Source organism: Hylaeus anthracinus, unplaced genomic scaffold, assembly GCF_026225885.1.
Source record: "Hylaeus anthracinus isolate JK02 unplaced genomic scaffold, UHH_iyHylAnth1.0_haploid 16229, whole genome shotgun sequence".
Classification (NCBI taxonomy): domain Eukaryota; kingdom Metazoa; phylum Arthropoda; class Insecta; order Hymenoptera; family Colletidae; genus Hylaeus; species Hylaeus anthracinus.
The window spans coordinates 19,395-34,061 of record NW_026534657.1 but is presented as its reverse complement, the minus strand read 5'-3'; the positions used below and the strand labels follow the sequence as shown (position 1 = coordinate 34,061).

The following is a 14,667-nucleotide window of genomic DNA, read 5'->3' as shown; positions in this document are numbered from 1 at the left end:
AAGAGATGATTCAATGTCTGGCCTATACACAATCAGTGTACAACTGAAGGTGTACAGAGAAATGATCCTGGAATCGTCTGGCAATTCAAAAATCCATCAAATCGCTGTTTAATGTTTTGTTGTCGATGGACACGTAAACAATAATTCGTCTTCACAGTTGACACGATAACCGTCGTTATTTTCGAGACACAAAGAGTTCGAAGAGATTTTAATCTACGTAAGCGTCGTTATCGTTCGACCCATCACATATAAAGAAAGACGAAAATTAAGAAAACGGCAGTAGTCTTAAAAGGAAAGTTCGAATCTTCGTGTAGCGTTCAATGAATTGCGCCAGTGACAATAAAAATCGTGATAAATATCGAGTTCTTTTCGGTAAGGCTGATAAGTTTTTTCGTACGTATGACACTATGTCAGACTGCTTTAAAGTTTGGGTTACAGTGTTAGAATGAGTAGAAAGTTTAGCTAAAAATTTGTTGCTCATCGCTGGTAATGTTAGAATTTTTAGAGGAAAAATGGCCGCTGGTTTCAATAATTTTCAACGGGTATCTGGCCGCTAGTATCGCGAGCGTAAGGTCAGGGTGGACATGATATTTCCTGTATCGAGCACAACAAAGGAACAAAGCAGCTGTCAAAGTACCCGAAGCGTGTAACTTGCCACTTGAGTTAAGAGAAGTCACTGCTGTTCGTTGATCGTTAACGCAAAACCAACTATCAGCGATTTTAATTGCCGTGTAGAAACGAGGGAACAAAGCGTTTCCTTTTTTTTATGGAAATTAACTTGTCAAGTTTGGGTCCTTCTGAAAGTCCACAAAGACTATCCAGAATAGAAATGAATATTTATATAATTATATAAAGTAATATAAGAAAATAATAAATAAATAATAATTATTTTCTTATGAGTGTACTTGTAAATATCGATTGTTACTCCATGTAATCTCTATGTGTTTCGAAGAGGAATCGAACTCGAGGCTCGAAAGCGTTGATTCGATTACTTATAAATACTAGCAAAGGAACAAAAATATTGAATCGCTTATGCGCAACGCCTTGGGCAAGACGTAATTGATAGGTTCCGAGGTTGCATACCGTTTTCCATATACGTGCAACAAGAACTTATCTGGACTGACGCGCGCAGTTACGTACATTTTTATTGTCTTACGATACGTGCTATGATTTATGATATCGCGAGCAGCCGTACCACCGATTCTGTGACGCATTACGTAACGAAATCTCGATAAGCTGTTTCGGAATGCTTTGGAAGTTCTTCCTATCAATGTTGCAGCAAGAATACATTTCCAAAAGGATTTTTACTCGTAGCCTCTTCGCTTTCTCGATTTTAAAGAGTATTTTTCGCGAACGGAAGGATACAATTTAATTGATAAAATCGCTGGCGTTGATCCGCGATGTTGCACCTTGGCAACTGTCGTGCAACGATAAAGAATAGTTGTGAAATTGAAACCTCGTGGGTTGCGTGATACTTAGAAGCCTTATGAAAAGTTTACACTTTTTATTAAATATAAATACTTTATTCGAATTCTTTCTAACTAACGCGAAAGAATTTGGCGTTAGCCACTTAAAATTGGGCTATGCACGTTTGCTCAAGAAATCAAATTGTTTACGAACGATTTTCTAATACTTAAGAAAAGATAGTGGAGAGTAGACGAAGATAAAAATTACTCGAATATCATCATTTCGGTTTTTTATTTCTGCACCATACCCAGAAGTATGCCGCGGATGATCTAAAGACTAGCAGTGAGTTGAGATTAGGATTTTGATCATTTTAATCCTTCCCGTGGATTTTTGAAATCCGATGGATGATCTCCCCCAGAATGCCACTCAACAATGACAGCATCATTGCTGTTCCAGAGAAAAATGCTTCCGGTGAGTTCGATGTTTCTTTTTCCAATGGAAAAAGTAATACTTACCAGACCAAACGTTATTTTCAAAGAACCAAGAAGTAGTTTCTTTCCTAAAAAATAAAATAAAATGAATTTAAACTCAGCGGTAGGGAACATGGGCAAAGATATTCACGAGAAGAAGCCAGCGGACTTCGAGACGGCCATTGCAGCCGCCGGAAGCGGAAAGTTTCAGTTCCTTCTTCTTCTGGCGGTCATTCCAGCGGCATGGGCAGGTGGAATGGATGCTACGTCCATATCGATAATTCTTCCGACCATAGAGTGCGATTTGAAGACCACACTGTTCCAAAAAGGAGTCCTGAATGCCATCTCTTTCGTTGGTGGGTAGCATCCTATTTGAACACACAAGAAATGCTTCGTTAGATGGTTATTAAGAATAATATATAGAGTGAAACATGTCATTTGGCCAGGTCTTTTATTTTTGTTATCTACTAATAGAATAAGATTTTCTTTATTACAAATTGCATGGCTCAAATAGTTCTTTCGTTAATTTTAAATAGGGATGGTTTCAAGCGGGTTTCTATGGGGCTACGTAGCCGACGTTCGAGGCAGAAGGTCTGTCGTCATCTATGGCTACATGGCAGACGGAATTTGCAATATTCTCACCGGTTTCTCGCAAAACTTTTGGACACTAGCGTCCTTTAAGTTTATCAACGGGGTTATGTGAGTGCTCGATTATTATCTGACTCATTAAAGTCAATATTTCATAATTGAGGATCCCTTATCTTCCCACCTGATTTCAAACAATTCTATGTAATTTCTCATGTTTCAGACTAAGTGGCCCTCACGCAGCAATGGTGACATACTGTTCCGAATTCTACGGAATCAAAGGAAGAGGGCGAATCCCCCTATTCGTCGGATTTTCTGTTATATTCGGGACCATCGTGGCTGCAGGTACTGCTCACACATTATTGAAATAAAATACATGAAAAGATTCACGTGACTTCTCTAGAAGTATATTAACAAGCATAAAAAGTTTCATTTCGATCCATCGAATAGTTTTCATTTTAAAAACTCTCCAAGACCCATTTCAATTAGTGTCTCCATGATTGACTAAGTCGCTTTACTTTTTAGCACTGGGATGGTTGGTGGTCCCTCAACCGTGGTCCATCGTCATCTGGAACGGTGCTTTCGTTTTCAACTCCTGGAGAATTTATCTCTCTCTGTGCGGCGTCCCGACGCTGTTAGGCACCGTCTTTCTCTTCCTGTTTCCAGAGAGTCCGAAGTTCCTGATGTCGCGCGGTCGTAACGAGGAAGCGATGAAAGTCTTCAAAATGATTTACAAACTGAACACGGGAAGACCTGCCAACGAATATCCGGTAAGATATCCGAAATGGCAGTATGAATAGCTTTGGTGATGGAAAGCGTGTATCGGAATGCAGATGTTATCGCGGAACTTTGTGAAACTAGGTCGACCGCGTATCTTTGAAACTGCTGAGTGTAAAGTTTGTTTACGGAGAAATCGATTGTTTTAAAGACTTATGTATGCAGTAATTCAAGTATCTTTATTTACTGTTTTACCAAGATATTGGACTTGGCAGACGAATCCTATCACAAAGCGTCCAGCGACGCTAACCTGAATCAGAAGTCTCAGAAGACAGCCATTTTCTTTTATCCGCACTTGCCTCGAATCCTCTTGGTCACTCTTATTCAATTTGGAACGATGTTGGCGTGAGTAAATCAATTTCTGTTATGTATGTTGTTTGATTGTTTGGGAGAAGGAATTTCTCATCGGATAATATATATAAATAATAATTATCAGTACTCCAGTTCTTTTTCACCTATTGTAGCTATATTTTCTTTATTTCGATCACATTTAAAACGTTATGCACTCAACAACTATATGCGTGAGCGCACGACTGCTTTCGAACGCTTATCAATCACACGAGTCGTTAATTATGATAGTAGCGTTTAAGTCCATTTATCTTTGTTACGAGATACGAAAGCTTCTTACACGTCGATCGGCTGGACGATGTCTATGATGATGTTGATAAGCGCTACTTAATTCTACACTTTTGGTAATCACCGATAAGTAAATTTATCAGACATGTGACTGATGCAGTTTTATTTTAATATTTATTAAATCTTACCTATAGAAGCCCCATCGAACAATAATGCACTGCTGACATAATGAACAGATCACATAATTAATCGTGATCGATCGCAGAGTGTGACTGGGCAGTAAAGAGAAGTTAAAAATTAATTAGGACGCTGTTAAGTATTCATATTTTTATCAGAACACGAGAGCAAAGTACATATCAGCTGACTAGGTGCGGTATGACGAATGACACGCTCGCCTTATCAAACTAATACGTCGTTCTCGTGCCATGCATAGTTGCATGACGTGTCGAGATTAGTTTGACGTCAGAAAGAAGGATTTTTTATTCCCTTGGATGTAAATTTCGTTTGTTGATAAAAATAATATTCCGCGTACCTCAAACTTTATATGTAGTAATTAATATTTTTATACATGTATAATCATCTTTTGCAGCACAAATACTATTCGCCTGTGGCAACCGGAGCTGTTCGCGATATTGGACAATTTTGTATCGCAAACTAATGCAACAACAGACCAGAAAATAACGTTTTGCGACATCCTGGACTTCTCCACCAACGCAAATGGCAATTCCACGACAGACGGGACAAGTTGTGTAAACGTGAGATCATTGAGTTTATACTTTCTGCTAGTACAGAAAAGCTTGCGTTAAATTTCTACGCAGAATAAGGCAGGAAAGAGAATCTGCACCTAGTTTTTATATCTAAAGATCTTACTACAAGTTTGCATCTATAAGCTCACTATTACTCGCGACGAAGGATCGTTCGAACAATCTTAGTTTCTAAGATTGTAACTGGAGATCGAAGGAACTTTGTTTCCTTCCATTTTTCTCCTATTTCCTTGTATCTCCCTCGCGGGTCTCCACTCATGTATTACTCGCGGGAAAAGAACCATTTGTTGATCCTTTGTCGCGAGTAATAGCGAGCTAATGGCTGCGTACTTGTAATAAGATCTTTAGAAATAACAAGTAGGCGCGCGGAATGCCGCGCGTTACAAGTGTAACTTCCTAGACAGAATTTATACTTTTGATTAAGTTACCCTTTTCATTTATGGTTTCAAAGTTTTTAGTAATGACATGTTTTGGTGCACGTTTTCTAGGCCGTCATAAACGAATCGGTTTACATGAGCACTGTTATTATATATACCTTTACAATCATTTGCATCCTGGTGGCTACTCTCGTACTGAAGATCATTAATCAGAAGAACTTGCTGTGTGAGTATTTAACCACTCTCACCACTCTTTTTGCAAAGATTATTTATAAAGTGGGTTCCAAAATTTTCCTGCTAAAATCACATATTCTTTCTTGTTTTAGTCGTCTGTTACGGGGTGGCACTTTTCTGCATAGTGTACTTGAATTGGTCTTCTAACGCAATGTCCACGTTGGTACTGATGTGCACGTTCGTAGGACTGATGACCACCAACCTTAACGTTGTCGTTAGCGCAGCTGTTATCCTCTTCCCAACTTCGTTAAGGTATTTTGTCAATAAATTCTCAGTTTACAAACGTTAATCGAATAATTGGGTTCATTTTCATCTTCTGGAAACCAGGACCATCGCAGTGAGCCTTGTGTGGACAGCTGGAAGACTAGGATCTATCGTCGGAAGTCTTCTTTTCCCAGTTCTGCTAGAGTATGGCTGCCTGGCGCCACTGATCGTTTTGGCAGGCTTCGTCATACGTAAGCCACGCTCTTTACTTCGTGATCCAACATTTTTCATTATGGACGCTACCATAATTCCTCTTCATTCCAGTTTCAATCGTGTTAACCTGTTTCTTGGCCGCCGCTAAGAAGACCACGACCGGAGGAAGCTGCCTTCGCGCAAGCATTCACGGATTCGATATCGCTTCCATCCGCCCAGAGTTCGCGCAGTAATTCTTCGTTGAAAGTCAGTGAAGCGTTTCGCCGAGTTTTCGTTTGGTTTGCTAAGGGAATATCTCTGGTTGAATTGGGCTAAACGAAGTGAAGAGCGCTCGAGGACGAGCAAAGGCCAAAGGATCGCGAGGATGCGATAAATTCAGATGCGTTTGCGTCACGATATCCAATTGCTTGCCAAGTTGTCGTCGAGGGAAGGATACTTGGCGTATCCTGTCTAAAATAACCGATATTTCCATGAAGTACAGATGCGATTTAATACTCAAGCATAAAGGACAGTAAACCTGACCTAAGACATTCCATTCAGAATGATATCAATTAATCACACTTCATTCCTGGTCACTTATCTCACAAAGTATAGATTTATCATTCATTGTATACAGTTTTCTATTGCCACATTGTTTTGTACGCATGCAGTATTCATCACTTTTCATTCTACTTCTATTAAAAGTAATAAAAGTAATACGAATTCCAACCGCCTACGCTCCGGAATCACACCAAATCTGTTCAAAATCCTCACGCTTCTTCTCACAGCTTTATTATTTTACGTGGAAGAACGAAGTCGTTGCGCAACGTCGTCGATAGAAATTTCGCAGCCTTCGACGTCCACCCTTCACGGTCGCCCAGGGAGGATCGATATCGATCCGAAACGATGATCGAGCGCCTCGAGGACGAATCTTACGGTGTTCCTCGCGCATCTGCGTGTGCATACGGCAAGGATGTGCACGAGGCCTTGGGTTTCACTTTCGACACATCCTGGAGAGCCCTCCAGCCTTCACCCACATGCTCGTTCTTCTCGATCCCGTACACACGCCGCCTGGAGGCCCCCAACAGCTTTCGTGTGGACGGGGCTTTATCTCGCGCCCGGGATCTCGACACGTTCGCGGCGGCCACGTTGATCGAGTAATTACGCGTGTCCATAAAAGTTCGTACGAGAATTACAATGGGAGAAAGTCAAGGCGTCGCGGACGCGCTCGATCGCGACGCTCCTTCACGGTCTGTTCCTTGGTCAAACAGCACGATCGATCGACTGGACTGGTATTTTTTCTATTTTTTTCTATTTCTAGATATCTCAGAAACTGTTTAGTGCTCGAGGTTGTATAGATCTGCCGGCTATTGAAATTGAAACGAAGCAGAGGTTGGCCAATCTTTTATTGGAAAAATTGGCAAAATTGTTTCTTCTAATTGTTTCGATGAACATCACTTAGCTTTCTTTGAAGCATTCTCTTGTTAGGTGCTTCTATTTAAGAATACGATAAAGTTTCAACCTGTGGCTGCATACAAAAGTACAATCGCCGCTCAAACACTTCAATTTTACAATGGGCGATGAAGAACAAGACCACGAAATGGTTCCAATGGGTTAAGAAAATATTCCCTCGCCAGCACGGAAAAAGGAAGCAACGGAAGCAAGAACCGTACCGTTCAAAATTCCTGCGCGTTTCTTTGGTGTTCCCCACGAGAACAGAGTGGCGCCTAAGACAGCATTCCGAATAAATTGCGGAAGGAAAGCATGCGCGTTGTACGCGTGTACCGGTCCAGGGAAAAACGCGTTGGCATTGCGTTTGCGTTCTTCCCTCGTTCGTCCTTTCCCTTAAAGGGGTATATTCATTGCTGTGAGACTGACTGAGAATTTACACTAAACAGTGGATAAGACACTGATAACTAACGAGCTGCTTCCTTGGTTAGTTCAAGAACCTATTATTTAATTCTCAAACTGGTAGCACCTACTCCTGCTGGCTGGTATGGAGACCGAACAAGGCTTGCCCTCAGGGGTGGAAATGAATTTATGCAGGGTCTTCTTGGTTCAGAATCGCTTGGAGCATACATTGGAATACCTCTCTTTGTGTAGATATTTCTATTTATGTTTGGTGTTACTTAGGATTAATCTAGTCAGAGATACAGTAGAACCTCGATTATTGTATGGGAGCCTGCGCATGGTCGCCATTTTGTCTAACTATGGTTCTACTTTAATTTCTTCCGTTTCTCTGAAGCTAAGCTTGGTACGGCAAATTCTTGTCATCGATAGCCATATTTCATTCATCTACAAACATTTTTCATCCAACAACATTTGTTTGTAACCTACCAAGATCTTAAATTCACTAAAAAATGAATGACGAAAGGTGAACTGTTGCGACTCCTCCAGATGTGCCCTCATAATCAAACGCAGGAGTCAAGAGGCGTGTCTTGTGCTCCCGTGAGAGCGGACCCGCGATTCTCTAATAATTCTTTACGGGCCCGAAGACGTCGTATCGCGATTTCACGGCCGCTATTCGCTCGATCGTTCTTTCCCCGAGAAATAAAACAGACCCCGTGGGTACGACCAGTAACAGCCAGTCGCATCGGAAACGCCAGCGGGCTCGATACTGTTAACTTTTCCCGCGAAATTCTCGAATCACCGTCACATCCGTTGCCTTTCTCCTCCTAGAGTCGATAACGATGCGATATGACTGACTGTTGGGTCGTTCCAGCCAAGCATCGAACGCGTTAGGGTTCCGTTCACCTGAACTCGCTCAGTCGATGCTCCTCTCCAGGCGAGACAGTCACTTATATCTCAGTTATTTATATCTCGAACGCGTGGAACGTGTTATCACAGCAACTCCCGCTTTCGAGTGACAATTTTCCCTGCCCTCCACCATTCGATTCTAACTGTAATTGATCAAGTGAGATTTTTATTTCACGTTGGATCGAATAAATTATTTCTATTTTTTATTCGTCCTACAGATCAATGTCTACGTATTTCATAAATTGATTTTGATCATTTTTATCAACTAATAGCTATTTAGTATGCATCACTTCCTCGAGATAGAAAAGTTTTCTTCTTCCTTCGACGCTAATCATTTGAGCAACGACTGAGTACTACTTAAAATCATCGTTATTTTGTTTGAGTTTATATCATTCCTCGATAACGTTTAAAACGGGACAGCCTGCACATATTTATTTATTATTGTTTCTTGTTTCTGCGAGGTATCGGTATCAGTTCGTACTTGACACGCAATCCTAGGACCGCGCGAGTCGCTTCGAAGGAAGAGACGCAACGCAATGACGGTTTTTCATCGAAACACTCGGAGTCGCAGAGGTTGTTCGAGAAACGACAGGAAGGTGTAAAACGACAGTGGTGGTCGAACGACTGCGTTCAGGTGCTGGCTGGGACCCTTTAATTAATGGCGCCGACACGATGACACCACTCCGGGCGAACTTCATTCGACTGAAATTAGCGCGGTTTCCTTCCGGTAATGGCGGCGCAGTGGCGGTGATCGAAGTAACGATTGACAATAAATAGTGCAGCGAAACGCAGAGAGAGGAATTAGTTTGAATTTAACACATAAGAATGCAGTAATAGAAGTGTAATGTGTGTATATATATATACGTTTATTAATGAAAACTACCAAATGGTAATCATAACTAGATACGTTATAATCGAAGCACGTGTGCCAGCCACGCAGAACCTAAACCATGGCAGAAATTAAACTTGGACTGTTTCGGGGATCGCGTACACGGGTCTTTGGATCGGTATTCATCGAGACGTGTCGCCCTCACGTTGCTAATCGTCCAAGTACATTACAAGAAGTAATAAGAAAGCATTTCAAATTAACCAGTCCAAATTTTCTGATTTCAGTACATTTTTGTCGAGCCTCGCTCGATATAGGAACGCAAAGGGTTAACATCTCCAAATTAATTAAACATTCATAGTCGTTGCAGGAACCTCAAAGGACGAGTCATCGATCGACCTGTAAGTGAATGTCTGCTAGTTTACGCGATACAATTTTGGAATAATAGAATACTCCAGTAGTCTAGAATGAAAATAGTAAAACTCTGAATAACGTGAACTAGTACAAGTGCTAGTACAAGAAACCCAAATTCGTTGAAAATTCAAAGTAATGGAATTCCATGGAAAATAATCGTTCGAAAAGTGCATTCTCGAGTCGCTTCCCAAACGGGTCTGCATATCCACTTACCCAGATATACAATGTATAACTCGCACGCGATATGCTCGCTCCGCGGTGCATCGCATTACTTTTCATTTATGCGCCTACCTATGTAAATGAGAGTATTATCTGAAGGTATCTACCGCTACGTAGGATCCGCTATGCCTATGGAACACCGTGCGACTCTTCGCTCCTTACCGTTCTTGTTCGATTCTTTCTCCCTCGGTTATCCCTGGCCAGGACCTCTTCTCCTTGTTCGCTTCCCGTTGCTACCTCGACGTCGACCTCTTCCTGATCGTTGTCTTTCGTGGTTCCTGGCTTGTGCTTTCATCCCCTCCTCCTTAGGTGTTCATGTTCGCCGTACTCGCGCTTCTCACTTCGGTTGGACTCTTGTTTTCCTCCAGCTGAACTTTCTTTGCTCGCCAGATTTCCACCAGAGATTACCCGACGCGCCGAGTTTCGCGGTTGGCGATCCTGCAGCTCTGCTCAGACTATCCAATGTGGGAGATAAATTCTGACCAATTTTTTCTGTTATCTCTGCTCGTTGGAGGTGTTTTCAGGGAGCTTGGATGGCGAACTCGGCCTTGAAGAGCCTCGAGGACGAATAAATGGATCGAGATTAAATGTAAATACAGGGTAGACTGCCACGATACGTCAATTCTGGATAATAATTGGCTCATCGAGGAGGAGAATGTAATTGATTGAGAAGGTTCGAAGGACGATGATTTGAGAGGAACGATAGGTAAACGATCTTAAAAAGCGATTATGTACTCTGGATTTTAATGAGTCCGTTACGGTTATGGTTGGTAATTGTGGTAGTTAGGTTTGTGTTTATATTTCATTTTGAACCTTGCATTGTGCTTTTTTAACTACTTGTAATGAAATGAAGGAGATCCTTGAGTTTAGTGTTATTTGAATAGGTATTTTTGATCTATAACTACTAATTGTCAATGATCGATCTGTGTAGATGTTTTTCGCAGTCGTAAAGTATAATGACAATTCCGTCACGGGCGTGAGAAAGCCATTTCCGCCGGAGTCAGTGAAACTGAAAATTGCCAGGGAGCGTCGCCAGTAAGACACTTCTTTTTCTTCGCTCCTAGTCTTCTCGTCTTCTTCATCACTATAAAACCAATTTACAAAATTGAAACTCTATTTCACCCACGAATCAATGATGACTCAATTCAGTTTCAATAATAGTTCCATTTCCTCCCGAGGCACAAGAACTTCCCCAATAGTTTCGCCTCATTAATTATCATTTACAACTCGGTATCTGAAGCACACTCAACGTTCGTTGATTAATTACGCAGACAGATGAAAAATGCCTGAGTAACACGGCGACTCGATAAATTCCTGCACTTATCGAGATCCCCGATTGCTACTGTCCGTGAAGACGCAGCTTCCGGCGACAATGACGAAGCAGTCCCCCGTGACAGGTCCTTGAAGACCACCGACGAGTAGGCGAGTGACAAGCCTAGAGGGAGATTGTCACCCTGAAGAAGCGACTCAATCTGCGACGGATGTACCGCTGTCGTCGCTGCCGCAAAGAACTCCCGCAGCAATTAAAACTTAATGCATCATTGTTTGACGCTGGGATCATCCCACGGTTTTCACCTTCGAAACCGCTAATCGTTCCAATTCTTCTTCGTCGTTCAATCGTGAACGACAGATTTTACCAGTGAGAAATATTTTTCAATGCGGGCTTTAATTAGCAATTACGGACGTTTATTTTATTTTTAGTCGGCAGGGTTCTCCGAGTCCCAACCCTTTATACCTCGAGCCTATCTTTGTAAGTAAAATAGATATAGTAATTTGTAACAGTCACACGAAAGTTGCACCGAAGCTCCGAAATAGATGCTTGAATCTATCTTACTCATTTGTACTCTTTCTACTCGAATACTCTTCATTTTAATCTTTACAGAAATCACCCGCAATGGATCGTTTACGTACGGGTTATCGTTGGCGACCGATCGAGATGATGTGGCCAGCGCCGAGACACGGGCATCGATGGCTCGAGATCAACCCCTGTTCAATGAAAGATATCGTTGTCAATGTTGCAACGTGTCCTCGGGTCTTCGATCGCTCTTGACCAGTCATTATCGAGCCCACAAATGCCTCGTTAATCTCTTCGTGCGCTGATGTAACGATGCAAGGCGTCGTGTATGCGATATCGGTTGGATCGAGTATAATGTGTTGTATGATCTCATTCAATCTGCGTTACTTTCCTCTTCGGTTGCCCTACAGGTACTTCGATCCGAACGCGAATCGCGATACGAACTGGGTCCGCAGTGGTCTGAGAAGCATCTAGGAAAATTACAAATCAGCGATGTAGAGATACGAAAAGCTTTAATGTTGAATAGAAGGAAGTAGTCGTTTAATATTGATAAAGGAATAATGGTGAAATTTGGGCGAGAGTTATCAAAATTAATATAATAATATTAATATATATATATAATATTAATATAATATTATATATATATATAATATATATGTATATATGTATTAGTTATATAATTGTTACTGCTTGTTTGAACTACAATGGCAGAAACTGTACACTTGTAATGTTCAAGCCTGCGGTCGAGTTCCTACGAATTAGTGGTAGCGACTCAGTAGTCTACTCGGTGCTCAGCGAGTAGCATCAGTCACTGTCAGCCTCCGAACTGTGTTATAATTCCATGTTATTGCAAGAATTGCAATCAAAATATACTGTTACGATATTAATCGGTCTCCTTGGTCAGATTCCAACGGAGTCTAAACAGTTTCTCCCCGAACAAACAAATACTGCCAAGTCTGGCGATGAGAACGGCGCCATGGAATCGTCAGCTCATCTCAATTACCCACGATATCCTGATCTACGCGTAGAACATCACCTTCGAAGTATTCTTCGCGTTCTATTTTACGGAATGGTTCGTGTTTCCATAAAGAAGCAATAAAATTCGATTCACTTTCGTCTCAAGGAAATTCGCAAGGAAACACGGCGTCCTTGGTTATCAGGACGTGTCTACGACGCAAAGGATTCTCGTTATGAGGCGACGATCGTCCTTGCTTCGAGATAAAACTGCGATAAAGATCCCCTTTGCGGGGTTGTGAACATTTTCCTTTTCGTGATAAATAAAAATCACAAAAAATTCGAGGTTCAGTATTTCTTAAACAAATTCGAAGTTGATAAAGTGATGACTTAAACTCTCCTTATTTTCGCATAAAGTAAATTATACTAAAGTTTGGTAAAATTCCGTCGCGTTTAGAGTGCAGAAAATGACCCCTTCGCCTTGGAATGGCTTCCCTGTAAAAATTGCGATATGGTGGTTGAAAGCACCAAACTTGAACGATTTATATTTTTTAAACGAATTCGAGATCAGCAAAATCATGACTTAAAGTCCTTTTGATCTTGCATCAACTATATTGTACTAAAGTTTCATAAAATTCCCTCGCGTCTGGAGTACAGAAAGTGATCGATTCATAGCGAGTGGTAGACTCAACAGCGTCAAATCAAATTCTTCGTGGGAAGCGTCTTGGCGGCGCGCGGTGGTCGTCGAATCCCACGCAATGGAATCCCAGCGTGTCGTGCGCGTCGAAATCTATATCATCGCTCGATCCAAAAGGCAATTATCGTCCGAGCGATCCCCAGACCGGTCTCGTCGTTCATCCACGGTTCAACGGCCCCCCTCATTCCTAAGGACTCTCGTCCCAACGCGTAAGTCCTCTACTTTTTATCAAGGTCTGATTGAGATCGAGTCTTTCGATTCTGCATCCCGAGACCCACGTTTCTAGTTAAGCCTGATAGACGTCCGTGGTAATTAATGGAGGGAACGCGTTACATAATTGCCACGGATGGCTAAATGGATACACTGTCTCGGTTTTGCCCCGTTTGCAGCCGCTGACCGCGTTATTATTTCCCCCTGTCAATTTCACGGTCGCTGGGGAGTTACGTGAAAGGTGAATTTCAACGGATAACGCGATTGCGTAACGGTCGGGATTACGTTGTTGCCCCGTAGCGTCGAGGCATCCCGGTTGCGTGAGACTGATGCTTGTAATGGGACTTTAACTGGCCTGTTTATGTAAAATTTGTTCGGTAACGGCAGAGGAACTCCTCGTTTAGCGAGTGAGCTAGACCGAATTTTATGTTCATATTTGGTTACATTTTTGGATGGCAGAGTCCTTGTTTGGAGGTGCTGAGCTGCGAGGACCTTGGGATCTCCATTGACCCTAGCAGTTCCTGACTTTTTATGGGATGCTCTCAAATACCCCGATAAGCATGCATCAAGGCACTTGATGAATCTCCATTTTTCTCGAACAATCAGCAACAATTCTGCAAATGGAAGTCTACATTGCAACAGGTCTTTCCTCAGGCGCGTAAACTGGTAAGTTGTAGCAAGAGATCGTAGTCCCCTGGTTTTCGTCGCTTTTCCTGTTATTTATGATACCCGCAGGAATCCTACACGTGGGTTGCGAGTTTCAAGCTAGAATCATTAATATTATTTTATTTATCTTGATACGCGTATTATTTATTATCTACCAAGAAATGTAGCTACGTCACAATGATGGACAGTTTTTTTACAGCAAGTTCCCATGTTTGTTTTCAAAAATTAGGAGAAGAAAGATCCAGTCCGTTGCCTGAGGCGTTTACGTACAATTAAAATTCCAGGAACAAATGATCCTTGAATTTACGGGGGGTCAGGAAACTTTTCGCGGCAAGAACTGACCGCTCGCGGATGAAACTGGTCGGTGGTCGGTAATTAGCCCGTTCAACCGCCGACCGGTAGGTCCCGCGGTGCGAAGCGCAACTTTGTACGTTTGAATAACGTCAAACTCGTTTCCTGTTATACAGAGTTACATTCAGATCGATATCTTTGCGCGAAATTTTTCTCGGTAAGCAATTTAAATTCCGTCGCAGTTTCCTTTTA

The 14,667-nt window shown here is 41.9% G+C and overlaps 1 protein-coding gene across 1 annotated transcript; it reads left to right on the top strand.

Annotated features, from left to right (window-relative positions):
- Positions 1-292: 292 nt before the first annotated feature.
- Positions 293-7,522, top strand: LOC128892738 (synaptic vesicle glycoprotein 2A-like). The gene is made up of 12 exons (XM_054153279.1): positions 293-372; positions 1,719-1,878; positions 2,000-2,233; positions 2,414-2,576; positions 2,686-2,807; positions 2,988-3,232; positions 3,439-3,584; positions 4,405-4,564; positions 5,068-5,182; positions 5,283-5,442; positions 5,518-5,645; positions 5,719-7,522. Exons 2-12 carry the CDS (start codon positions 1,812-1,814, stop codon positions 5,838-5,840), a joined length of 1,662 nt encoding a protein of 553 aa, XP_054009254.1. The 5' UTR covers positions 293-372; positions 1,719-1,811; the 3' UTR covers positions 5,841-7,522.
- The last annotated feature ends 7,145 nt before the right edge of the window (positions 7,523-14,667 follow it).

Coding starts and splice junctions, on each gene's coding strand:
- LOC128892738 (XM_054153279.1), top strand. CDS start 1,812: ATGATCTCCCCCAGAATGCCACTCAACAATGACAGCATCATTGCTGTT. Junction 3,233..3,438: donor GACCTGCCAACGAATATCCG/GTAAGATATCCG, acceptor TGTTTTACCAAG/ATATTGGACTTGGCAGACGA. Junction 5,646..5,718: donor TTTGGCAGGCTTCGTCATAC/GTAAGCCACGCT, acceptor TCTTCATTCCAG/TTTCAATCGTGTTAACCTGT.